This window comes from Sander lucioperca, chromosome 11 (genome assembly GCF_008315115.2).
Source record: "Sander lucioperca isolate FBNREF2018 chromosome 11, SLUC_FBN_1.2, whole genome shotgun sequence".
Taxonomy (NCBI): Eukaryota; Metazoa; Chordata; class Actinopteri; order Perciformes; family Percidae; genus Sander; species Sander lucioperca.
The window spans coordinates 28,126,956-28,154,261 of NC_050183.1; the positions used below are offsets into that span (position 1 = coordinate 28,126,956).

Consider the following 27,306-nt stretch of genomic DNA (forward strand, 5'->3'; position numbering starts at 1 on the left):
CAAAAGGAAATCCAGGGAGTAAAAAAATTGATCTTGACTGACATACAAAACACTACTGGAACAAAACCACAAAGCACGCTGACGCAGAGACATACTACAAACAATGATCTGACAAAGGGCAAGGGAAAACACAAAGACTAAATACACAGGGTAACGAGGTAACACAAGACAGGTGACACAAGGGCTGGGAAACAGGTGAAACACATTAGGGCTGGGCAGAACCATAGACTGTCTAATATATACAGTCTATGGGCAGAACAATCAAAAAAGGCAGGAAAACACAAGACATGAAGTAAAACCAGACAAGACAAGACAGAAAACCAGACTATCAAAATAAAACATGAAACTAAGCAAAATACAGAACAGAAACAGACTACCAAAATAAGATAAAACACCAAAACCATAACAACATGAGATTCTTTATTTTATTTTATTCATATTTAAATAGTATATGTGTCTATATAAATAGTATATGTGTCTGTATATGTTCGATAAAGGGACTACCTGCCACTTACATTGTATTGTGAAACCCTGTGTTGTAGCTTAATAAATGAAAAATAAATTAACCTAGCGCTAGCTAGTAACAATCTTGCATCTAGCTAGCTCATCGAATTAAACATCCACATAATTAATTAATTATATATTTTGTATATATTATGTATTATGTATATGTATTATAGGAGAGAGAGAGAGAGAGAGAGAGAGAGAGAGAGAGAGAGAGTAACTCTTTGTCTGTATTTTTTTTTTTTATATATATATATATATATATATATAATGTTAACGTTACTCTTGAATGATATCAATCCTGAGCAATGCTTTTTTTTTTTTTTTTTTCCTGAGCAATGCTTTGCTACAGCTAGCTACATAGCCTATAAATCTAGACGCACCCTAGCGGCAGCAAATGTAATTTGCAGCCAGGGTCAACATCTTGATGTGCGTCTGGCTTGTCAGGCTATTTGTTTGCTACACACTCTACACAGAGATTGTGGGGGCGTTGCTAAGCAGCCGTCAGCTAGCTGCTATAAACGGACGTGAGGGAGAAGATAAGGAGCAAATCAAGCTCGCGAAAAATTATTATTTTTGAAGACACAAATTCAGACAGCTACAGCCAGGAGTCATATTGTGCCTGGTTCTCGTTTATGGAGGGGATGAAAAAACACAACTTTACTTAAGTGAAAAGAAGGAAGGCAGACAAGATGTCAACACAGGAAGAACAAGCGAATATCGCGTAATATAGTGCTCAGTTTTCTTCGAGAGTAGGACCGTGGTGACAGGACAGTCCGCAGCCGCATGTTGAACACTTTCCTGAGTCAAAACACAGGGAAGACGTTTTATGAGCTGGAGCTGGAGTTTGCACAGGTAGCCAGCCTCTTCCTGGCTCGACTCACCACCTGGATGAGACTCACGTATCCTTTCTTTGGTTAGGAATTTTGTCCACACACTTATTTTAGAGCCCTGCTGATTTTGGCCGCCTGCACAGTAGAAACGCCTGTACAAACATTATGGTATTCTGCAATTGATGAATGTAACAGTAAGGATTACTTAAACTTTATAGTTGACACATTTTATACAAATTAAGTTCATACAAAGTATAGTTATGTTGTGTATTGATCCTGTACTGTATTTTTTATGCACCAATGCTGGTGTTCTTTGTGTGCAATTAAACCTAGCTATAGGCTTTGACAAAGTGACAAAAGGGATGAAGAAGGGGAGTTGGTTAAATGCATGACCACATGTCAATTATTATTTTTCTACTTTCCCCTCATGTCCTTTATATGCACACATTTAACTATATTGTGGCTGAAATCAAATCATACATAAATACATTTCAAGTTTTGAGTCCTGTAGGGAGTAGGCCTACTCCTGGTTCCTGTTCTGGATTGGCTTTGCAATCAACCAAGACCAAGTCCTTCACTGAATATTCAGATACATGTTTGGGACATTCTTGGGACTGCAGCTTAAAGCAATTGGGATTTTCCTCTCTGCATCGGGCCAGTGAGTGAGATGAAATGCTGCATCATAATCTTGTATCTGTGTGACTCATTATGTAGTTTTGTCTTTGACCCACTTTTCTCACTTTCCTCAGTGATCAGTACCTAATGGAGTTCCTGGAGGACGGAGGTGTTCTCACTCTCCTGGACATCTTGAACCACACTGAGACCAAAGAGGAGGAGAAGTCCGAGGCCCTCCGTCTTCTGCTCACCGTCTCAAATGCTGGTCGCAAGTACAAAGAGATTATCTGTGAAAGCCATGGTAAATTTGATAAAGATTTTTCCTGGAATACATACAAACGTCTTCTTTCACTACACAAATGATCAGTTCAATACAGTAGTATTTTTTTTAGCACTGTTTTATACCTGGCACGCTGATGTTCCCTCAGGTTTATTTATAGTCAGGTTACTCAATGTTCAAGTATTCTCCTTTTACCATTTGGATTATTTATACAGCATTGTAGTAGCCTTGTCTGTGACTCCATATCTATTTTTTTTCACATTCTTGCAGGTGTGAAAGCCATCGCAGAGTGCTTAGCTAAGTCAAACACCGTTGAAACCCAAGAGGCAGCATGGGCCCTCCTGGAGTCCCTGTTGCATGGAAACCCCAAATATCAAAACCAAATCTACAAAGGTCTGATTGCTCTCATGACTTGTACCTCGCCTCAGGCCCAGCAGCTGGTCCTGCACACATTACACACTGTGCAGGTATAGCATGAGAGTACGCACTAAGCATATTATAATGCAAGCATGCACTTTCATCATTCTCAGAGCATGCATGTGCCCTCATCTTTGCTCTTCCACACAATGGACCTTATAGCAAAATGTGATATACTGTATTTACCATATAAGAAGAAATACAATAGTTCTATCACTATCCTCTCTCACAGTCCAAAATGAAAACAGCCCATCACAGCATTGTAGACCCTCTGCTGTATATGCTCAGGTCCCTGCACCTGGAGGTTCAGAATCAAGGTAAGCTTAGAAAATGTTTAAAACCACATGGTGATAAACTTGTGACTGATTAATTGTTTGTTTGTGTGTACGCTGAAACTTTGAAAGACCAATACGAATGATAAATCCACTAGCCCTTGTTGCTGTGGCTGTAAAATTGTCAATCCTGTAATAAATGATCACCTTTTGATGTCATCACACTCAAGACTCTTCTCTCCCTGTGTATGTCTCTGGCAGCTACAAATCTGATCCTAGACCTGAAGTGTTATGATGTGAGGCCAATGCTGCTCAGTGGACTGGTGACTCTGCTGAGGCCTACTAAAGAAGAAGTGCAGCAACACCACAATATGGAAGGTGACACTTTAGTATTGAAGTGTGTGTTGTTGTTTTTTTAAAAGCATAGTAAGTACTTTTCTCCCAAAGACTGATACAGTACAGTAACCCTTTTAGACTGATCAGTGACAGGAAATATATTTTCCTTTAGGACCACCCACGGTATGCTTATTATTTCCACAATTTCTGAAACAGACACCTACTTTACCACCTACCCAAACTCATCAGTTAATGTGCTAGCATTTAGTTGACTTTTGACATAATGTGATATATTTGGTCCCATTAACAAGGTACTATAACATATTTTGTTGATTTATACAATCCTATCAGAGTCTGATACAATCAAGATGACTGGATCTCTGCCTGTGTTTGTGCAACAAGCTGCTGCAGCTAAAACTATATGGTATGGAATATATGTCCCATGTAACTAGACATAATGAAATGAATGTTTAATTACACAACAAACATCAGAAAACGTGATGTTCTTTTCTTTTTTATAGTGACATGTAAAAAAAATCTGAAATGTATTTCATTTGTATTACTAGTATATTGCTTTAATGACTTTATCTTCTTATTGCTTTACCTGTTGTCATACAGGAAGGATAATAAGATAATATGATATATTTTTATGGTGTTGAATGTGTTGAAGCCTGCTAGCCGAAGACAGTCAAGAGGTTTCTCGTGAGCTTCTCTCTCTCGGAGTGATCCAACATCTTCTCTACGCTATGGGCAACAGAGAACACACTGATTCCCAAATACAAGCCAGTCTGGCCTTGAAGGTACATCCCTGCTGTCAGACACACACACACACACACACACACACACACACACACACACACACACACACACACACACACACACTGTACATAATTTGCATGCACAAACACACACTAATACTTTCATCTCTGGCCAGCACTTTGTCCGCTCATACCCAGTTATTGAGGAACATGTGCAGAGAGGCATCGGCAGCACACTGTTTGCAGCCTTTATGGTAAGCTTTAATAACTTACTAAATGCTACGATAACATCAGTTAAAATGTCACTGTAGAAGCTGCTAAAAGGCAGTACTAACTGATTCAACCCCGTCTTTCTACAGCACCAAGCTGACTCTTTGTACATGAATATGGATGAAACACAAGCAGAACTCCTGCTAACTAACAAGGTTAACATAACTGAAGGTAATGATTCTTATTTGTTCATCAAATCCTTTTTTCCTAGGTTACCTGTACCATGTGAGAATAATTCTTGCTTTTCTTTTCAATCTTTGCATTCCAGTGTTGGATGGTGACCAACCACTGTGACTAACTCTGAAGGCTGATATGAGGGACAAATCAATTTAATAATAGAGATGAATAAACTAGAACATGTGTGTAAATACTGCTTTTACGTCATTAAAAGACTTACAGAAGTTGATTTGTTGTCTCTCTTTTTCTTTCGTGGAATTATTTTTAAAAGTAATAAATTAGGACTTTACATGTGATTTCAGAGGAAATATAGATATAGAAAGATATTTAAGCATTTTACTGTTTCTCACAGCATTTGCAAAGATGCTTCCTTAAAGTTTTTTAAGTGATAATTTGCATTTTTATTATTTTTTCCAGTCTATAATATGCACTCATGAAATAAATGCCTTCTCCAATCCAGGGTTACGATAATGATAATCAATAATAATCATTATGAAATTATAATTGCACAACCACACAGACTGCCATTACTCAATTTTGAGTTTGACCCTCCTACCGGATATGACGTAACACGTACGTCTGCGGTTTCCTTGCAGCGGATTGGACAAGTAGCGACCGTCCGTGCTCAACGTGGCGGGAGCCAAAATGAATCCGTGAGGTACTATAAAATAATAAACGTTTCTCTTTACATACAATAACAGAAGATGGTAATCATTTTAAAAAACGTTGTAGCTATCTATGACTGTTTGGTTGCTAACGTTAGCTCAAAACGCCATTCAAGTGACAGCCTTTGTTGTGTTTGATTGCTAACTTTTAGCTAGCAGTCATTTCAAAAACATTGTAGCTATCTATGACTGTTTGATTGCTAACGTTAGCTCAAAACGCCATTAAGCGACAGCCTTTATTGTGTTTGACTGCTAACTTGTAGCCAGCAGCAGCAGTCAATCAAAAACGTTTTAGCTATCTATGATTGTTTGATTGCTAACGTTAGCTCATAGACTGTGCGTTAGCTCAAAAAGTCGTTAGCATCTTGTAGGCTACTTGTCGCAAAGTGACGCATACGCGACTCACATCTGTACTCGACTCATATCGGGCAGTGACACCGGACTGGAGATGGTAGATACGGCCAAAGCCCGTCTACGGAAAGCCGTTCCACTCCCTATTAAGCCCCATTGTACCTACTTTGGTTGCAGTTCCACCAGAGTTCCACTGGGGGTGATCACGGTCCAGTGCAAAAGAATGGGACCCTATGGACCTAGACAGCTAAATTTGTCTCTTTCGCCTGATTGTCGATGAGAAATCTCAGATTTGATTGTAGTTTTTGCAAGTTCAACATGGATTATAGGTCGAAAGTTGAATGAACGAGTACTTATGCCCTTTCGATTTGTTACAGGTTGAGTCGTTGTTGCCCATAACACGCTAGCATTCTGCTAATGAATGCTGATTGGTCAGTGAAGGACAGATTACGATCGAAGATCCCGCTTGACGGCATCCGAAGCAGAACCAGAATGTCAGAGTGAATATTTCGGCGTGGTCTTTAAAACATTAGCAAACCTCTTTCTAGCACGTGTATTGACAGGGAGAGTCTAATCTGTCAGCTGTGTTGTTGATGCCTCGAGAGAAAAAAGGAAGCGACTCAAAGCTCGCCGTAAAGCAGAATCTCTGGCCGTATATGTGTATGACGTCATTGACATTTTAAAAGGCTTTTTAGAACAAAAAAGCCACTTTAAAAAAATCTAACACCCAGCAGTGTGTATTTTCTTAGCCTCCCCTTTCAAATGCAACATTCAAATTACTAGACAAAAAATTATATCCTGAGAAAAGTGGATTTTGAGGGGTATAGCTCCATAGAGTCCCATTCATTCTGCACTGGCCTGTGAGCGCCCCCTATTCGGAACTCTGGTGGAACTGCAACCAGTTCAGAAGCCGGAAGTAACGAGAGAGTGGAACTTCTTCCCATATTAGAAATTCTTTGATACGGCGAAACCAAAGCGGAAGAGGTAACACACAGCTGTGAAAGACAGTAACGTTAAGATAACATGTTACTTAACTATAAAATACACACATGTTGGGTACTTCATTTATCCACATTATTAATAATAGTGATTATATGAACCAGAAACACATTTGTCTGGCGATGTCTGTCTGCAAACATTCTGTAGTCTGCATGCATGAGATTTATAAAAGAACTCATTCTGAACCTCTCAGACCATTTCACACATCACTCAGATGGACACAATAACAGCAACACTTGAACGATGTAATGCACTGTCTGCATTTCTGGTTTAAAACCGTGTCAGAAAGGTTTTTATTTAACTAAGTGGTGAAGTGACAGCCTCCGAAATGACCCCATTAATCCTGTGAGCCCATGATGTTCAATTTCACACTTTTACAGGTAATGCATTCTATATTATTTCAGATGGACCTTCGCCTTATAAAGCACTTATTAACTAGGAAATGTAAAGAAAATAACCTTTATTTATTCAGGGAGGGCCATTGAGAGCAAGCTAGCTCTCTTTTCCAATGACGCCCTGATTTCAGCACAAATAAAAAGTAATATAAAAGCATCTAAAAAAATTACAGTACAAATAAATAATATGATCATGAAATAATCTGATCATAAAACAATACCCAATTTACAATATGTAAAAAAATAACAAAGGAACAATCACAGAATTACAGTTCATATAAACAATAAAAACAAATGACAATCACCGATGTAGGCGAACAAGAGTGCTATTAAAAACAAGAGCAGTCCCCTTGTAACACATTTTCAAACATCAGCTTGAATGTCCCAATGGAAACGAGTTGTTCTAATTTAAGAGACTCCTGAAGCCAGTTCCATCTGTAATTAAAAAGGAGCGTAAAATGTTAAAAGCACTCTTTCCTAATTTACTATTGATGCCTGGCTTGAAAAGTCGAATTTGTGTCTGTGTGTTGTTGTGTTAGTAAAACTTAGCAGCGAAGACAGATATAGAGGAATCTTGCCACATAAATAAACAGTAAACAATGTTGCTCCCTCCGGATGGTGAGAGAGGGCCAGCCCACTTTTTGATACAAAATACAATGATGGGTGAGAAACTCATCACCAGTAACAAGTTATGACATAAGAAATCTGCCCACTGGATATTGTTACCTCAAAAGGGTCTCCTGTTCTGTTGATGTCTTTCCCACCCCCACCCCCCATACCCCTATATTATATATTATACATATTATATTGCTTTAACATCAGTCGTTTAGTTTGAATGAGAATGATGTTTTTGGTCTTCCAGAGGAAACCACGAATGCCTCCTCACCGTTAACATACCACACTTTCCATGATCCTGCTGATGTTGTGCTGCTGCGCTCTTAGCTCCTCAACTGGTACGACAAGGAGAAGAGAGAGCTGCCATGGAGGACTCTGGTAGAGAGAAAACTTTATTTCACTGGTTTTCTTTTTTTTTTAATACATGTATTTGGTTGTGCAGACTTTAATTTTGTTTTATAGAAGTACAGAAGGTGTTGTAATTTATTTTGGTTCAGACATACACTACCGGTCAAAAGTTTGGGGTCACTTAGAAATTTCCATTCCACTCCATTATAGACCGAATACCAGCTGAGATCTGTTGCATTGTTTTTTTTTAACCAGGGCAGCAGTTGTCAGATTACATTATGTGCTTACATAATTGCAAAAGGGTTCTCCAATGTTTTCTCAGTTAGCCTTTTAAAATGATATCAGATTAGTAAACAGAATGTGCCTTTGGAACATTGGATGAATGGTTGCTAATAATGGGCAATGTAGATATTGCATTAAAGATTACTTCTTTCTACAACAGTCGACAACCCTTTTGCAATTATGTAAGCACATAATGTAATCTGAAAACTGCTGCCCTGGTTAAAAAAACAATGCAACTGATCTCAGCTGGTATTCTGTCTGTAATGGAATGGAAATTTCTAAGTGACCCCAAACTTTTGACCGGTAGTGTATGGTTACTTCAGTGTACATGAAACCAACTTTTTTATTTTGACACTGAGTTTTCTGTCACACCTAATTTGATGGTTTCATTAGTGTTTTTAATGACTTATGTAGTCACTGTACAGATCCTAAAAGTAAAACAGGGTTTACATAGCCACAGTAAATTATACTAGGGCTTTGGAATATACAGTCATAATATCATAATTTCTTAACGATGATATCTGACAGTATTTTATGATTACTAAACAATAAAATGCATCTATTGCTGAATAATAAAATGCCTAACCTTGGATTTTGCACATGTAAAAAAATAATGCTGTAGCCTTGTAGAAGCCTTATCAGCAGCTGGTCCTGAGGGGAGTTACAAGTCATGAGAGCAATCAGACCTTTTTAGATTTGGTTTGGATATTTGGGGTTTCCATGCGACAGGGACTCCAGGAGGGCCCATGCTGCCTCTTGGGTTTCATCTGTGCATGCTATAATTCACTGGCTCCTTCCTTGTATTTCTTTTACAGGCTGTGACAGAGTCAGACCTCAACATCAGGACATATGCAGGTAAGAAGATGTTTTTTTGTCAAAATTAAACATCTTAATCTGCTGCTGACACTCTTTATGAGAGTGTTTTCTCTCTTTGTTTTAGTGTGGGTTTCAGAAATCATGCTGCAACAGACTCAAGTTGCCACGGTGATAGACTATTACATCAAATGGATGAAGGTAGGTTGAGGTGTTCATTTCACTGGAGGTCTTGTGATATATTAAAGGGGTGGTTCAGAATTTTGGACAAAGGACCTCATTTCCAAGTTAGCCAGTGTGTTATTTATCAGTGGTATAACTCCAGACTATCGATGTAAATGTCTGTTGATAGAATAATGTTAGAAATAAAACTACCCTTGCATCGCATTGCAATAGTTATACTTTGTTCCCTGTAGTTGGTAGCATATCTACCAAGAGTGTAGCTATACCGTTAGCTAACGTTGTCACTCTCCACAATGCATTGAACTGTAACGTTATCTCCACTAACGTTGTCAGTCTCAATCTATCAGTAGCAGCTAGGCTAACGTTATGAAAGGGGCTAGCTTTATTAGCTAGAGTATCCTACCGAAAGTTACTACCTGTTCATCAGTAGCTGTTGGTGCATCTAGTAAGACGGATGGAACCGCATTCGTTGTCAGTGACTTGTGGTCCTTTAGATTGCGGGGTTTTTCAGAGTCGTCTGCTCTAAAATTATCACTACACATTTGCCACTTGAGTAGGGGCTCCGTCAGTGTATTGATGTCCAAGCCAGCAGCTACTAGGTTTCCCGACTGGAGTGCGCTTCTCTGTTTACTTTTTGGCGCAGTACTGCTAACCGGAGCTAAGTAAAATTCTGCCGCTGCTGAGAAACTAGTCCCTCAAAATGTAATGCGATCATTGAGATGCAAGGGTAGTTTTATTTCTAACATTATTTTATCATCAGACATTTACATCGATAGTCTGGCGTTATAATTTATTTGCCTCGGTGTACTGTGGAGTGTGTAAGACTGCTTTTAATGGCAGGCTAGCAGATACTGTTGACTTGAGCTAGCCTAGCACCAGCGAACTCTGCAACTGGAAGGACTGAATGAAAAGTGTTGAAAACGGTCTCCATTGATAAATAACACACTGGCTAACTTGGAAATGAGGTCCTATGTCCAAAATTCTGAACCACCCCTTTAAATGTATTATTGTGTAATATATTACATGCATTATGTGTAATTTAAACTCTTTCTCCACTTGTGTTCCAGCGGTGGCCCACGGTGCAGGATCTGGCAGCTGCTACTCTTGAGGTGATTACTAAAAGCAGCCGCTAAAGATGATTGTGATTTTAAAATAGTATTGATTTAAAACTAAATTTATTGATTTCATTCATGTGTAGGCAGTAAACCAGATGTGGGCGGGTCTTGGCTACTACTCCAGAGGAAAAAGACTGCATGAAGGAGCTCAAAAGGTCTGTGTTGTGTTTTGTAAATCAGTCATTTCTCTGACATATATCTGCATTTTAGTCTGATGCCTTCTGTATTCTTCATTCACTCTAAATTAGTGGCTCAGTGCAAAGATTTATGAAATGACTAGTCTCGCATTGCCAGACCTTCCCCCACAGCGTTGCGGAGGAGGGTCTGGCTAGTCCACACAGCATTCTAGGATGGGAGAAAATGGGTGCTCTGGTTCCTTGGCATTTCTTTAAACCAATCACAATCCTCCACAAAGCCTCGGGAAGGAACTTGTTTTGGTGGAACATGGGTATATTCAAAAGTTGTTTTAGTCGTGCAACAGAAAACTCAGATTGGACAGATAGTCTAGCTAGCTGTCTGGATTTACCCTGCAGAGATCTGAGGAGCAGTTAACCATAGTCCTCATAAATCCACCAGAGTTAAAAATTCCAACACAAAGAAAGCGGAAGGTAACAAACCAGAGCAATCCTGGAAGTGGAACGTTGTGGATATAGACTATGAAATTACTTACCTCTTAAAATTGCACGTAATAATGACTTAGTATGAAATATCGTGGTGAAGGTTGTTCACTTGCCTGTTGCAGGTGGTGTCAGAGCTCAAGGGGCAGATGCCTCGCACGGTTGACAGCCTGCTGAAACAGCTGCCTGGAGTGGGACGCTACACTGCTGCAGCTGTAGGCTCTATTGCACTGGGTCAGGTGTGTGTCTATGGGCCAGAGCAAACTCTTAGGCCACACTTAGCTTTACTACCTCGTTTATCACTGACGACTGGTCAGGACTGGTTCGGGTGCTGTGTCGCCTGAGAGCCATCGGAGCTGACAGCACAGGTCCTGTGCAGTAACAGAGGCACTTTAGTGAGATTACACTTCAAACTAAAATCCTCAAGGAACCTGCATTTTGACTTTGTTCCCAACACCTACTTTAATATCTATGAATGTTAATGTTAATGTTGTTTTTTTTTCTTGCATTTGGTGCCTGCTTTTATAAGTTCTGCATGCAGTAAACATCAATGTCTGCCTGTCACTCAAACTCTACTGGTCAATTATTGACTCTCACTCAGTTTTCATTGGCTTTCATAAATGAACCTGTTCTAAGTCTGTCTGGCGAGGACAGTTTTGTTTAAGTCTACACAGAATGATTCCTGTATGTTTGAGGTTGTCTCAGATGTGTCCAGGCAACAGTTGTGTAATATTTTCGATAGGTGAGATTTAGAATTTTCAATTAGGAAATCCTGTTTTAAGAGAAAACGGGATTTGGTACGAATTCAAAAGGTATTGTAGTTGAAACAGTTTACAGTCTCTCTCTCTCTCTCTCTCTCTCTCTCTCTCTCTCTCTCTCTCTCTCTCTCTCTCTCAGCTTGCATCCCTAATGCTTCAACTTGTGCTGAATGCTGCAGACCACTCTCACTTTTCTTTTTTTTCTTTCAGCTATTTCAATCCAAATCTAAAAATGAACTTGGCAAATGAAAATTTGCGTTTTATGTGATCAAAACACAGGGAAAAAAAATAAAGATTTAATATTAAGTCAGTCTTTCTAAATGGTATCTTAAGATTCATCCATTCTGGAGTAATATATTGCTTAAATAAATGTGCTGATGATGATGATTCCAGCTTTTTAAATGTTTTTTTCTGCTCTATTTCAGGAGTATAGCCAATACACTGGTGGACCCTGAGAGACCCGGGGACTTTAACCAAGCCATGATGGAGCTGGGAGCACGAGTCTGCACTCCCAAAGGACCACTCTGCAGCCAGTGTCCCGTACACTCACTCTGCCACTCTTTCCGCAAGGTAAGGTTCTAAACTAGTGTTATTAAGTATTGGTTATGGGTTGTGCTTTGCAAAAGTGCTAATATAGATAGTTAATGCTTTGGATCATGTTGAAAAGGTTTGGGATTTGCGTGTGAATGTGCAGGTTCACGTCAAACAAGAGAAAAACTCCAGGAAGCTTTTGGGGAAGGTGGACAAGAAGCCGTCCACCCTGCCTGATATAGAAGACTGTAGTAAGTGTCCCGAGTCCCCTTCTCATCCTCAGACCTCTCAGACCCATGGGCGATTTTAGACCCTTTTCAGGGGGACTCAAGCCCCCCTAAATTTCATCTCAGCCCCCCTAAAAATTATAATAATAAAAACCTTTTTTTTAATCAATTTTGGTGCTTCAAGTTAGAGTTGCAAACTTGTCTGTTAGTGACAGAGGACAAACAATTACAGGTTCAAAGTGCTTGAAACAGATTTAATATCCTGTGTGTCGGTGGCAGATGCTATGCACCTGTAACCCAGTCCAGGAAAGGGTCAACAGAAATGTAGTTTTGGCCAATCGGAGTTGGTTGTGCCAGACTCCCGCCTTTGGCTGATTCTCGCTCTATCTAATCTGTCAGAGAGAGAGCAGGAGTGTGGCTGTAAAGTTCAACATTGGTAGTCCCCAGAGAAGAAGTTGGTAATTTCATGGCGCAGGGGGTGGGGGAGTGGGGGTTATCACTTTTGCATGCACTATAGCCGTGTCACATTCTCATTAGGGGCTGAGCCCCCCTAAAGGTCAGATCCTAGAATCGCCCCTGCTCAGACCTTCATGTAGTCATGTTATTATAATTAAGTAAGTACTTTCTCTTCTCCCTCAGTAAACAGTGGGACGTGTCTGCTGTGTCCCTCGGAGCCCTGGGACGATGAGTTGGGTGTTCAGAACTTCCCCAGAAAGCCGGCAAAGAAGCCTCCTCGAGTGGAGCGAACTCTGACCTGTGTGGTGATCAGACCTGGAGAGGAGGGAGAGGACGAGTACCTGCTCACACAGAGGCCTAACAAAGGTCCGTCCTCCTGGTGGGGGATCTGTTTGTGGTGGTCCAGAGTCAGCTGCAAAATGAAGTTGTCTCCTGCCTGATAATCTGATTGAATTGCTGTTTTGTTTTTACCTCCTGATTTGAAAAAATGGTGGCTGTGAGCAGCGATTCATCGGTCCATAACTCTGCTAGACTTCAATCATTCTGCAGCTTTAGCTTAATTTCCGTCAGTGTTCATTTTGGCAGATACTTTCATTATAGTTTTACTATTAGTCAGGTAAACTTTAAAGAAAGACTAAATACAGAAATGCGGTGTTGGAAAAGTTCATTTACTCAAGTACTGTACGTCAGTACAATTCTACTTTTTTCTACTTTTTTACACACTTTACATGTGTGGTGTGTGTGGGTGTGTGTGTGTGTGTGTGTGTGTGTGTGTGTGTGTGTGTGTGTGTGTGTGTGTGTGTTTTGACAGGTTTGCTGGCAAGCGGGACACTGGGAACCCATCTGACTGAGAGCCTCTTCCAGTATGTGGGAGAGGTAAGCTTGATGTTTACCATCTATCTGTCAGACACACTTTTAAATGCAAATAAACTATTTCTGCAGCCGTGTAACAACCCTTTGATGGATCGTTGATTGGCTGTTTGCAGGTGGTTCACATCTTCTCCCACATTCACCAGACATACGTGGTTCACAGTGTGCGTTTGAAGGACACTGACGCACAAACACAGACTGAAAATGCACAGTGGCTCACCAGGTCCGCTCTACAGGAAGCTGCTGTGTCCACAGGAGTGAAAAAGGTTTTTATTTTGTTGTGAGTGTGTGTGTTTGTGTGTGTAACTGAGGTTAGCTGTACCTGCAGCACCAGCAGTTGGCTGAAAGAATGCTTTTGCAACAGGAATCTACTTTCCTAAATGTACTTCTGGTTCGCAGAGACACTTGCTGTAGTTTCCATGTGCCACATTACAGAATTTCACTGGTTCCAAGTTCAAGTTTCCCCTGATATCACGCTGCTATTTGGAGCTGCAGTATAAAAACCTTTTTAAACCGTTTCTAAGTTTGGTGTGTTAGATCAGACACTGTATGCAGACTGGATTCAACATGTATATTTAATAACATAAATAACACAAATTACAAGCACAAAATATGCTAAATATAGGCTACATAAATTATTATCCATGGTATGGTGTATGTGATAGGCTGATTCTGCATTCGACAGTTTTTTTCTTTGGTTTAAGTAAGAGTATAAGTGGAGTATTTTGACACTGAATAGCAGCAAATGTGCACATATACATTTAAAAGCAGTTTTGGCTCGGGTATAAGGCTTTTATTGTGAATATTTCTGGGCGGAAGTGTTTTTCTTGCTGCTGCTGGCGGATCTGGGACTTGACTGTGGTCCTCTGGAGCAGCAGCAGCAGCGGAACTGATAGGATGAGAGGAGCCAGTGCTGGATCTAACTGATCCGTTCCCTGGTGTACCCTCGGTGCTGCACAGTCTACCGTCCGGCCCGGCACGGCACGGCCCGGCCCGCCGTTGTTCGACGCTCCGCCCCGCCGCTTGATCCCCTCGATCCTGTTTGTGTCGGAGCCTGTGCTGGAGGATGCGACGGGCCCGCGGTGCTCTGCGCACTGTGAAAACATCGATCAGCTGGAGCGTCAACAACCAGAATCGATCGGACTAATCGGATCATATAGCCTATACGCTAGTATAATTTGTATTATTATTAGCCTATTATTATATAAGTCAGAGGGAATAACGCGTCGTGCAGGCAGCGTCGGTGTCGGACACCCATCCATCCTCTCTCTGCCAGGTATGAAACAACAATAGGAGTCCTGATGTGTTAGACAGAAACATCTGGAAGGCTGTGCTCGGCTCTACACTGTTTGCATGTTCAAAGCTGCTGGGAGCACATATTATGGTCTGTGTTGGGCTCAGCTTGCAGCCCACTGGACACATGGCTCCATCACTGCTCTGTCCATCACAGCTCCACCTGCACGGCTGCATGGCTGCACCCACTACACCACCCCAGCTCTCAACATCTGGAAACACTATAGAATACATTCAAATATAAAGAGAGTCACTTATTATAGTTAATAATATAATAATTGACATCATGAACAGAGTTAATATTCTGATAGACATGGAAACTACATATACACTCAATGGCCACTTTATTAGGGACACCAGTAACACCTAGGCCTATTGCAACTCAACCCTACAGCTCTGCCATAAATTCTTCCATTACCAAGTTTATAACGTTGAGTTTTGAACATTGTTAGAGAGGTGTAAGCTCAGTCAGAAGCATATTGAATGGAGGTGTTGTGCTGGATTACACAGCTATGATCTCAAACATTATGCAATATGAATAACTGTTGGGTTGCATTTAGTCTATATCCTTCTCGTCCACTTCCGGGATTGCTCCGGTGCTGCAGGAAATTCTGCCGGATGCATGTATTTTCCGTTTCCTTCCGCTTTCTTTGTGTTGGAATTTTAAATTCTGTGGATTTATGAGGACTACGGTTAACAGCTCCTCAGATCTCTGCAGGGTAAATCCAGACAGCTAGCTAGACTATCTGTCCAATCTGAGTTTTCTCTCGCACGACTATTTTGCAGCGGCTGGGCTCTTTGCGGAGTTTAGCACCGCCCATGACGGTTCTGATTGGTTTAAAGAAATGCCATTAAACCAGAGTACGTTTTCCTCCCATCCCCGAATGCTATGTGGAGTAGCCACAATTCTAATACATGTTTTGTGTTTTCTCGTGGATTTTATATATTATAATATTTCTCTCATATTTCCATATATGTTTTCACTCCAGACCTTTCCTCTGCTGCTCCTGTTAGCATCCACTGCTGCACTTTCAGCTACAGGAGAAACAAAGAAAAGCCTTGATGATGGATCCTTATATGGCATGGATGGTTACTATGGTGACAGTGATTCACCAGCTGACATGAATATATCCAAAAGAGCTTTAATCTGTGGCGGTGTCCTCAGTGTTCCTCTATAAAGACATAATCCCTTGGAGCTGCTGTGACAGCACGCTTTCACTGTCACTGAGCTATTCTCTGCTCCTTGATGCTTAAAGCACACTGCTTTTCTCACCTCACAGAGGGAGAAAGGTTGGGAAATACATGCCATGCTGACATTTGGACACAGTCAACAGTCCCAGCACTTACCTGACACCTACACCTGGCATGAACAGATCCAAGGTTCAGTAGCTACATGTCCAGTCAATCAGATTTCTCTTCTCCTGCAAATATTTGATCGATTTCCACATGACTTCTCCATGTGATATGTCTGTGTGAACTTACAGTAGGTTGGAGGTTATCTGTGGGATAACCTTCAATTGGAAGGTTGGTGGTTCGATCCCTGGCCCTGCAGTCCCATGCCGAAGCGTCCTTGGGCAAGATACTGCACCCAGAGTTAGTCCTGATGCTGCGCTGCTGGTGTGTGAATGTTTATCTGATGAGCAGGTTACGCCTTGTATGGCAGCCTAACCAGTGTGTGAATGGTTCCTGTACTGTGTGAAAGCACTTTGACTAGTCTTTAAGACCAGAAAAGCGCTTGCAGTCCATTTACTTACTTTAGTCCAAATGTGGCTGCATTTCATTTTAGTTTCCATGTGGACATGACAATATGTGTGAGATTTTGAATCTGTATTAACCTAGACATAATTGTGCACACTGTAAAGATAAATGGTCTAAAATGTATGTGCAGAAAAGCCACTGAATGCAAACAGAAAGCATGTTTGCATTCAGTGAAACAACCAACCAAGTCAAACAATGAATGGCACATGGTTGCTTCACCTTACCTCTAGAGTGATGTATCCAGTCAGGTAGTGTTGAGCAGCCTGTAGCTCCACTGAAACACTACAGCAACAGTGTGTGTCTGACACTGTGTGGGAGGCCAATCACCATATGTGAGAAATTTAACCATCTGATAATGATATGTTGTCAGGAACTCATGATATTACAGAAACACATAACTAAACATCTTTGATAAGACAGACACAGACGCACACGCACACACACGCACACACACGCACGCACGCACACACACACACACAAACACACAGGTTTGTGGCATTATCTTTGTGGGGATCCGTCATTGACATAATGCATTCCCTAGCCCCTTACCCTAACCTTAACCATCACAACTAAATGCCTAACCTTAACCCTTACCCTAACCATAACCTAATTCTAACCCTAATCCTACAACCAAGTCTTAACCCTCAAACAGCCCTTTAAACTTGTGGGGTCCAGCATTTTGGCCCCACAAAGCTGTCGGGACCCCACAACTATACTAGACTCCTGGTTTTTGGACCCCACAAATATAGTTAAACAAGCCCATGCACACGCGCACACACACACACACACACACACACACACACACACACACACACACACACACACACACACTTATATCCTGTAGCAGTTGTTGCTGTAACTTTTTGGTTTGTTGCATGTTTTTGACTGTTGATCCAGAACTCTTTAAGGGCGTTTTCACACATGAAAGTCCGAACCAAGGTCCGGACCAAGGTTCATGTTTTTGTTACATTGTCTACATTTGATCCGGTAAGTTTTTGTTTCACACTGCAGTTATGCAAGCGCACTAAAGATCTATACGTGACAAAACTACGTCCTGCCGTCATCACATACGTGAGCTGCGTCTCCAGATACTTATAATTGATTGGTTTGTAGACGGGCTTCCCCGTCCTCTCGTCTCCTCTCTCTGTGTCGGAGTTTTTTCAGCTGACTGCTGCTCTCCTCTACTGCCGCGGCTCTTTTTGTTTTGTTGTGATGTTGAGAAGCAAGACACTGGAACTTTCTGGAGAATTTATTCATAGACAAACGGAAACCTACACTGTACATTTACTACCACTTAACAAATAAACTGCTGATGTATTCTCTGCTCTGATAGCCGACAGCTGTCTGCTCTGAGCGCATTCACCATCACTCTCTCATGTAGCCTACACACTAAACACCAAGCTATTCCTTAAAGGAGCTATTCCCCGGTCTTGTAACACAAGGAGAGCCTGCCAGAGCTTCTTCTATTTGGTCAGAAAGTCCGAACCATCCAAAAAATGCTTTCACACTGTAAACGAACCGGACCGAGACCACCTCTTTTGGTCGGACCAAAATTTGGTCTTTTGATCCGGACCGTGGTCCGGGGGAGGTTTCACACCTCTAATTTTAAATTTTAAATGAGGTATGTGTGAAAACGCCCTAAGTTTGTGTCCATAAAAAAAGAAAAAGAAAAATTGTAACCAAGATATGTAGGTTTTGGATCATTTCACATTAAACAATACATGTGTCAGGTTTCTGTTTCTCTACGACCTCAAACATATTAACATTTCTTGTTTCTTCTTCTTTATCAGCTGACATGATAGTGATAGTCCGAACATATTTGTGATAAGCTAATATCAGCTAATATCAGCCAAGATAAAACAGGAGCTCACACAACACAGAGGAGGGACAAACTTATAAAAGTTGATACTGCCACCTTCTGAACCATTTCTCTCTGTGTGCTGTCTCTTTATACTCTCTCCCTGATTATGAGGCGTCCTCCTCTGATGAGAATGAGACTATTTGGGTTGGGTTGCGTTGATGATTACTGTCTGAGCCGTGTGTTCTCTCGTCCTCCTCGTCCTCAGCCCTGTGTGTTGGTGTGATGGCTGTGTCCCCGGTGCTTCCTCTGTCCCTGCTTCTCCTGTCCATCCACACTCCCAGCACAGCGTCTCCGTCCTGCCCTGTGAGCTGTCGCTGCTACAGCCTCACTGTGGAGTGCGGTTCCACTGGCCTTAGGGACATCCCTAAACACGTCCCTTCGTCCACACAGGTACGCCCATTACACGTCCCTTGGTCCACACAGGTACGCCCATTACACGTCCACACAGGTACGTCCATTACACGTCCAGACAGGTATGTCCATTACACGTCCACACAGGTACGTCCATTAGATGTCCACACAGGTATGCCCACTACATGTACACACAGGTACGTCCATTACACGTCCACACAGGTACGTCCATTACACGTCCCTCTGTCCACACAGGTATGTCCATTACACGTCCCTCCGTCCACACAGATACGTCCATTACACGTCCCTCCGTCCACACAGGTATGTCCATTACACGTCCCTCCGTCCACACAGATACGTCCATTACACGTCCCTCCGTCCACACAGGTACGTCCATTACACGTCCCTCCGTCCACACAGATACGTCCATTACACGTCCCTCCGTCCACACAGGTACGTCCATTACATGTCCCTCCGTCTACACAGGTACATCAATTGACAGACATTAGAATGAAAGAACCAAAGATAAACAGTTCACCACCAAGTCAGACTTCTTTGAAACATTCACCGGTGCCGACCAACACTCTGCCTTTGTCCATCTTCATTGTGTCTTCTCTCTGTCCAGACCGTCTTCCTCCAGGACAATATGATTGGTCAGATCCGTCGACATGACTTCACTCTGCTGAGGCACCTGCACTACCTGTACCTGCAGGTAACACACACACACACACAAGATTTTTTTGGAACACAAACTGTAACTGTGACCACTGTGGTTTAGCAATCGCAAAAACTGTAACACGTAGGTTTACAAATGTTTTGTGATTTTCTGTTTGAGCTTCTACTGTATCAAGCATTTCCTCATTCATTGAACATATCTTAACCGCTTGTCTAGTCTCGAACAAAATAAAAAAACTAACAACACAGAAAAACAAAAAGATATACAGCAGTCTTTCTAGTCTGAGTGCACCAGCAACTCCATGTTTAGATCGACTAACTGTGAATGAAAAATTAATTTGGACCAAGATGGAACCCAGTCAGATGTCTGTTCCCGCAGGAATGGAACAAAACAGAAGAAACGGTACCTAAGCAGTAAAGTTACAGGTTTTAATGAAACCGATCAGCAGTATCATCAGCAACAGCATTTAGCCTGCTGTGTTCCCTTTGTCTCCAGAACAACAGCATATCAGCAGTGGAGCCGGGCTCCTTCCAGAACCAGGGCCAGCTGTTGGAGCTGGCTCTGAATGGGAACCGGGTCCACCTGGTGACAGCTGACATGTTCCAGGGACTCGAACATCTCCGCATTCTTTACCTGGCAGGAAATGACATCACCCGTCTGCTGGACTACACTTTCCGTGGCTTACAGGTAAGAGCACATGTATGTCCATTCCATTTCACTTTCACACATTTCAACAATAAACTCAATATAGAGCTATGCTCAGCACAGCAGATCTTCCTTCCTGTATGAGGCTCCATCAGTAATATGTATTGTTCCATCTGTTAGCCTCTGCTAACCCTGCTAACCATGCTAACCATGTGCAGCGCCTGCAGGAGCTCCATTTGCAGCACAACAGTATAGAGATGTTAGCAGACCAGGCTCTCGTTGGTTTGACTTCTCTGGCTCTGCTGGACCTGAGCAGGAATAATCTTCACACCATTGGCCCTGCGTCTCTGCGCCCTCTGGTCAGCCTGCAGGTGCTACGCATCACAGGTGAGACTGGACTACATGTTGCCTGGTTTGTCCTTCTACTTTTCTTAAAACTGCTGTTTTTGGATTGAGTGTCCCACCAATTTTAGGGTTAAGTTAAAGCAATGTGGTTGATTTAGACTGAACCAGGCAGGCAGACGTAGCCTGGCTCCGCCCTCATACGTACTTCCGCTCAATTTTCATTTTCCTTCACTACTCCGTCTGGGTTTGCGGTATAGTCTTGGGTTTTCTCCGGTTAAATATTTGGCATTCCAATCAGTGAACAGAGGGCGTGGCTGAGAACGATGACGTTGAGGACGTGCACTAGAAAGATGCAAGCGAAGCCATTCGGTCCGTTGTGGCAACGCTGCTGAATATCCAGAAGTTAAAGCCCGAGCAAGAACAATCTTTGCTGAGTTGTGTTGGTGGCCATGATGTTGTTGCCCTCCTCCCCACGGGGTTCGGGAACAGTTTGATTTTCCAGCTCGCTCCGTTAGTGGTGAAGGAGTTGGCTAAGGCTAACGCTAGCGATGCTAATGCTAAATATAAGCCGATAGTTGTTGTCGCTCTCCCCTCTTGTTGCACATGCGCATGACATACATCACGACGAAACGTTAGCGATTGGTTATGGCAGATCCAGAGTGGCTCTGGGCAGATCCAATAGTTTTAAACTTCAACAGAGTACCCGCCTTCAAGGAAGTTAACACTTGTCAATGGAGAGAGGCCAGACTCTCTGTACAAATGAAATGTACGAGAGTCTGGTAGGACCAGGCTAAGGCAGACCCCTCTGCCCTCTAAATTCATTTGATTGAATCCTTTATATTTCACATTCTTCCTGCAGTTATTCCTTATGCAGTCAATGCATTCTTCTCTTTTTTATGGTTACTCCCAAAGCCTTAAGGTAAAGTTTCCTGGTTTTCCATAGGTCAGTACAAAACCATTCATAACCCTCCTGTCAAATACATATACATTCCTTATGATCATCGTATGTACTCATCACAAAACAAACACTGTCTTTCAGTACTCTGAAAAGTCTTCTTCCAGTGACTGGGACCTGGACTGGCTCAGCATCGAGGCCTCCTGTCTGACTTCCTGTCCTCTCTCTGACAGACAACCCGTGGCGCTGTGACTGTGCTCTGCACTGGCTGCGGAGCTGGATCGATGAGGAGGGCCAGCGGCTGCTCAGCTCTGCAGAGCGTCGCCTGGTCTGCACCGAGCCACCGCGCCTCTCCCACCTCAGCCTGGTGGAGGTCCCCCTCAATAGCCTGGTGTGTATCCCTCCACTGGTGCAGCTGGAGCCCAGGAGGGTCGCTGTGCGCCTGGGAGAGAGCCTCAGGGTGTCCTGCCATGCCTCGGGCTACCCTCGGCCACAGGTAGGAGTAGAGTCAATAAGGATAACTTCCAGCAGTTTCCACAACACTGGTTCAGCCTCCATAATAGTCCAGCAGCAGTTTGCATGTCATCGCCTGAAGAATACTCACTCGCTCAGGATGCGATGGGTGCAAAAGAACTCTTATTTCAGAAATTCTGAACTTAGGGGCGCTGTCGAAGCTTCATGCTTATATTGCACGGATTTCTGAATACTTAAATCAAAAGGACTTGCATCAGTATCATCCAATTTTTTTTGGGGCTTTTCCGCCTTTAATTGATAGGACAGCTAGGTGAGATGGGGGGGAAGACATGTAGGAAATCGTCTCAGGTCGGACTTGAACCCTGGACCTCTGCGTCGAGGCACAAGCCTCTCAGTATATGTGCGCCTGCTCTACCCACTGACCCAACCCGGCCACATCATCCAAACTTTTGACTGAGCATTTTGACTTTCCAACAAGAGATGTTAATACACACACTCGGGCCTAAAGCATAGGTCCACAACTGTTTGAGTCTGTCTTAAAACAAAAGTCAGATGCCCTTATGAACGTGGAAACCCTTTTTCGTTGTTGTTGCTGTTACCATTTCTTCTGTTCAGAAATATACTTCAAAGTAGGGGTGTGCAAAAATTTGTATTCACATTCGTATTGCGATTCAAACTCTACCGATTCAACATCGATTCATAGAATTCCAAAAATGGAAAAAAAAAGATTTTTAAATTGTATGTCTACTGCAATCACATGGGAAAAGTAACTACACTGACATACTGTGAATTGTTTTTTTTTAACCTAGAATCGTTTTTGAATCGAATCTTGAGCCTAAAAATCGATATCGAAAAATCGAATCGTGACATTTTCTGAATCGTGCACCCCTACTTCAAAGCTTATCTGAAGTGTTTCCATCCCTCCGCTGTAGCTCAGCAAGGAAAGACAAAAAGAGACAATCATCAGGAACTGTGAGAGAGCTCCACTTGATTTGACTGACTTAGACTACTGAGTCTTAACATAAACTTTCAATACATTTTTACACAGAACAAGGACTGTGAATTTTGTCTCAGTGAAAGCGCATATGAAGGATTATTAATAGTCAGTATGGACAGAAGGAATGATTATAATAGTAAGCAACACTGTTTCAATGTTCATATGGCCACTGATGCCCAGGTTCAGTAATCCGTCTCTACGATCAGCCTATACTGTGTAAAGTGTTTAATTTCCTTTTGATGATCTTATCTATTTTAATTTGAGAAAAAAACATTTTAGTTCTCTTTATTTTAGTGAACAAAATTTCATTTCATTTCATTTTTTTGTTTATCTCGAACAATCAACAATGTTGCAAAAAAAAAAAAATGAAAACCCCCAAATTCTATGCAAACAATCAGAATTTACCAAAGACAAAAAACAAAATAATAAAAAACTATAAGTTCGAGAAGGAGCAGGCAGAAGAAAATAGCTTATTAGGTCCTGCCCCTACTTCACAATATCATATTACAGTATTACAAAACAAATAGATATGCAAATACAACATACAGTCTTTCAGGTCTTACAATAACTTGCAACAAAACAACAATATACAACAGTACCTTTACATTACAATTCCATTCCTGTGTTTCAGTCTATTATTTTCTGTATTGGTCAAGTATTGATTTCTTTAATGTATTTTTGAACTGAATGATATTATGGCTCTGTTTGATGTCATTGTTCAGTCCATTCCACAAACTGAAACACACATACTTTTAACAGCAGTTCGCACAAGAGGTTGTTTGAACACTCAATGTCCTCTTAGATGATATCCCCCGTCTCTTTCATTAAACATTGCGCGTATGTTACATGGTAAATTATTTTCTTTAACTTTAAACATAAATTGTGCCGTTTTGAATGTAACAATGTCCATACATTTCAGCAAATGTGAATTCAAAAACAGATGATGAAAGTAGATTCAACAGTAAAACCATGATGGTATGTTTAATCAGGTTGGTAGCAGATGTCCTGTCATGTCTACCTTTGGATTCTTTATGTGATGAGAAGCAAGACAGCTGATCATGAAACTGTGAATGCTCTTCCAGGTGACGTGGAGAAAGGCGTCCCAGGGGAAGGTGGTGCTCTCTCCCAGAGGCCTAGTGCAGGAGCTGGGTGCTGGAGGAGGGGCAGTGGGGGTGGCAGAGGAGCCGTCCGAGGAAGGCCGTGTCAGTCTGCAGAAGGCTGCGGGCGAGCGCTTTGACCCCGACACCGGCAGCGGCATGCTGTTCCTCAGCAACGTGACTGTGGCTCACGCAGGTTTCTACGAGTGTGAAGCCTGGAACGCGGGCGGTGTGGCCAGAGTGACCTTTCAGCTCGCCATCAACTCTTCCACTTCTTCTTCCTCCTCTTCCTCCTCCATCTGGGCCTCGTGGTCCCAGGTGTCGTCTCCGTACTCGCCGGCCTGGCCCCGGCTAAGGAGCCACGGCCCCGCTGTGGGCTCCGATGTGAGCCGCGAGCCGCTCTACGCTCTGGGTAGCATGGCCTTCAGCGCTCTGGGAGCAGCCACGCAGACGGCCATCGCTGTGGGCATCTCGCTGCTCGCCCTGACCGCTCTGCTGCTGCTCGCCATGATCTACAGTCGCCAGCAGCAGCCAGACAAGGATGCTGATGGAGCCGAGAAGGTGTGTGTCAGTCTGGACTAGAGTAAATGGTGTCAACAGTGTTTTATTTTCCAACCTGGTAAACGAGAGGAACTGCTTGAGGTAGATTTATTTTTGGAGCAACACAGAATGTGATACATGACAAATTGTTTTCTGACACACTACACAGATGAAAGCAGGTTAGGCAAGTTAAAACTCTAAACCTTTCCTTTGAAACTGATGTATTAATTATTCTCTGATAATAAACTGCTGTAAAGTAGGAGTCCCTAAAGTAAAAAAAACAGTAATATGGAGCCTTTAGTAGCATGTGATGGTAGCCAGTAAAAACTACAACAGTATTAGCCTGTGTGTCGCTGAATTCAAATGTCCACCCTGCAGACCCGTAAGTAGATCTGGAAAAGACTGTTCATCCTCTGTTGAGAAGCGGCAGTTCTAACATTTAATTTGCCGGAGAGCGACGTGACAGGAGCACAGTTTAAAATCCCTTGCACAGTTTAACCAGCGCTCCGGCACCATTCCCCTGTGAGCGTCTCCTGCAAATCCGATAAACAGCTGCTGCTCCTCCTTCTAAAATCGCTGTAGAACATTCACGGTGAGTGAAAAAGTTTGTCAAGTTACTTGTCGGATGTTCAAAGGTTCCTCCCTGGTGAATATACTGTAATCAGAGAGGGAGAGCAGAAAAGTACCATAGAGCACCACACAAGTAGCCTCGTGAGACCGTCCTGATCTCGCGAGCTCCAGTTTTCCACTCGCAGATCAGTCTGGCATCTTGAGACAGAGAAGATTTGGAGCCGTTCGCCAAACGACCGACCAATCAGCGTTGGTTTTGAGGCGGGTTTAGGTGTGACGCAACGAGAAGCGACTGTTCAATCTAAACAACGTGGCGGCTTCCACGGATGAGATGAGCGTAGTTATCACGCAAGTTTTATCCGAATTAGAAAGTATTCCTTCATTGAAAGAAGGGCAAAAAACGGCACTGGAGGCTTTTCTCGGAGAAAAAGATGTCTTTGCTCTTCTCCCGACTGGTTTTGGCAAGAGTTTGATATATATCGTTGATCTGATTGGTTGATTTGGCCCGTCCATCACCAACATAGGTGGTGATAGACAGGTGGTTTATCCAATCAGCTAACCAGGATTTTCGCCCCTTCCCAAAAGTTCTCCAACGGAAAGTTCCCAGATGGATATGCCGAGCAAATGTGAAGCCATCCATCTGGCGGAGTCAGGTTACCATACAAGAGGCTGCCATCCACAGCACCATCTTTCTCCACGAATTACACTGATTACATTGAAAACGTGTGCCATTCAGTGCAGTTGTAAAGTATTACAACCTCTAATTCTTCCATTGTATTGTATATTGCTGTACTGTAAAGGTGATGAAGGTGAACTGTAACCTGCAGGAGGAGAGCATCCTGTACGTGAATGACTACTCGGACGGCCCCACCACCTTCGCCCAGCTGGAGGAGTACCGGGACGAGCGCGGCCATGAGATGTACGTCCTCAACAGGGCCAAGCCCGTGCTGCCTCCTGCACCCCCCACAGCTGTCTCCACCACTAACCTGGGCTGCTCGGCTCCATCTGACACCTCTAGCCACACCCTGTCATCGGGGCTGGGCCAGACCACCAGCCCCACTCTGGCCCCCAACAAAAAGCTGCAGCAGCAGCAGGAGGGTGACATACGGACCATGAGGAGAATGGCGGGGGAGGGAGGGGAAGCTGAGCCCGTGATTACTTCAGAGGCAGAAGGGATGTTTCTTAATCACACAGGTCTGTTCATGGACTCTCAGATCGCCTACGAGATCCACTGTTGAAGCGGAGAGAATCCACTGCAACACAGAGGCTTTGTGTGTGAATCCTTTCTATTACTCCCCCACAGTGACGGACTCTTATTGGAGAATTGTTACATACCTGGCACAGCTCACAATCGGGTTTACTACATCAACAGCACTTGAGACTTTTGAATGAACATACTGTGACCTTGCACGCTAAAACGGCAGCGGTCAGTAGGCTGGTGGGTAGACTGCTATTCAAATGCCCTACAGTCAAATATCTATTTAATTGAGCTGAGGTAGAAGCTGAGCTGCACACAACAGAACTGTCCTGTACATGAACATCTGGCTCAGCATTTATCAGAGCTACTTTCACACCAGAAACCTTTCAGCATCATTGCTGTGCAGGAGTTAACATCTGTCCTCTCAAGAACTCTGAAGGCTCCAGTTTGCAGAGTGAGTATAACGAAAGGGGGACATCATGGAATCTTCCATTTCATGAGCATGTAGGAACCAAAGTGTGTTTTACAACTGTTGATGTTGTTAATGTCTGGACAGGCTGTTGAGCATCTGAAGGCAGTACAGTGGGGGTGGGACAGCAACAGCTGAATTTTGTAATTATTTATTTAAATGTTTGGGGAATGGGTTAAATCACCACAGGGAATGGAACTTTCTGAAAATTCAGTCTTTTTTTAAAATCATGAAACTGTTAACACATTGGGACTGAGATAAGAAACTGTAGAAAGAAATAGCATTTAAATATTAAAAGTGAGATACATACAACATAAAATGTTGGCATGACTACATAGTACGGTGGCTCTGAGAGCTCAACATTCTGCAAATTAAAGCTGTTCTGAGTGCAGAATGTCTGTCTCCTTCCTCTGGCAGTGAGAGTAAATACACAATCACAGTTGACGTGCT

General features: G+C 42.6%; 3 protein-coding genes across 5 annotated transcripts; all 3 read left to right on the top strand.

Annotated features, from left to right (window-relative positions):
• Nucleotides 1-1,017: 1,017 nt before the first annotated feature.
• LOC116058831 (armadillo-like helical domain containing protein 1) lies at nt 1,018-4,689 on the top strand. The gene is made up of 11 exons (XM_031311750.2): nt 1,018-1,406; nt 1,927-1,995; nt 2,087-2,253; nt 2,503-2,699; nt 2,882-2,966; nt 3,183-3,299; nt 3,609-3,681; nt 3,928-4,057; nt 4,192-4,269; nt 4,375-4,456; nt 4,554-4,689. The coding sequence occupies exons 1-11, from the start codon at nt 1,291-1,293 to the stop codon at nt 4,577-4,579; spliced, it is 1,140 nt and encodes a 379-aa protein (XP_031167610.1). The 5' UTR covers nt 1,018-1,290; the 3' UTR covers nt 4,580-4,689.
• A 2,842-nt stretch (nt 4,690-7,531) lies between these two features.
• Nucleotides 7,532-13,971, top strand: LOC116058725 (adenine DNA glycosylase-like). The gene is given in 14 exon segments (XM_036007696.1): nt 7,532-7,553; nt 7,735-7,865; nt 8,933-8,972; nt 9,058-9,131; nt 10,181-10,222; nt 10,312-10,383; nt 10,971-11,079; nt 11,163-11,223; nt 12,029-12,173; nt 12,298-12,385; nt 13,001-13,251; nt 13,430-13,433; nt 13,629-13,693; nt 13,804-13,971. Coding segments are annotated over 14 exon segments (1,272 nt in total).
• A 478-nt stretch (nt 13,972-14,449) lies between these two features.
• Nucleotides 14,450-27,114, top strand: LOC116058862 (leucine-rich repeat-containing protein 24-like). Of its 3 annotated transcripts, none has more exons than XM_036006833.1 (8): nt 14,450-14,963; nt 18,805-18,989; nt 19,576-19,662; nt 20,122-20,313; nt 20,490-20,658; nt 21,745-22,007; nt 24,065-24,640; nt 25,990-27,114. In XM_036006833.1, exons 2-8 carry the CDS (start codon nt 18,822-18,824, stop codon nt 26,425-26,427), a joined length of 1,893 nt encoding a protein of 630 aa, XP_035862726.1. In that variant the 5' UTR covers nt 14,450-14,963; nt 18,805-18,821; the 3' UTR covers nt 26,428-27,114. The 3 variants fall into 3 exon arrangements, with proteins under 3 accessions (XP_035862726.1, XP_035862728.1, XP_031167656.1); XM_036006835.1 differs by having other exon boundaries at nt 25,999-27,114; XM_031311796.2 differs by having other exon boundaries at nt 14,451-14,963; nt 26,017-27,114.
• Nucleotides 27,115-27,306: the final 192 nt, after the last annotated feature.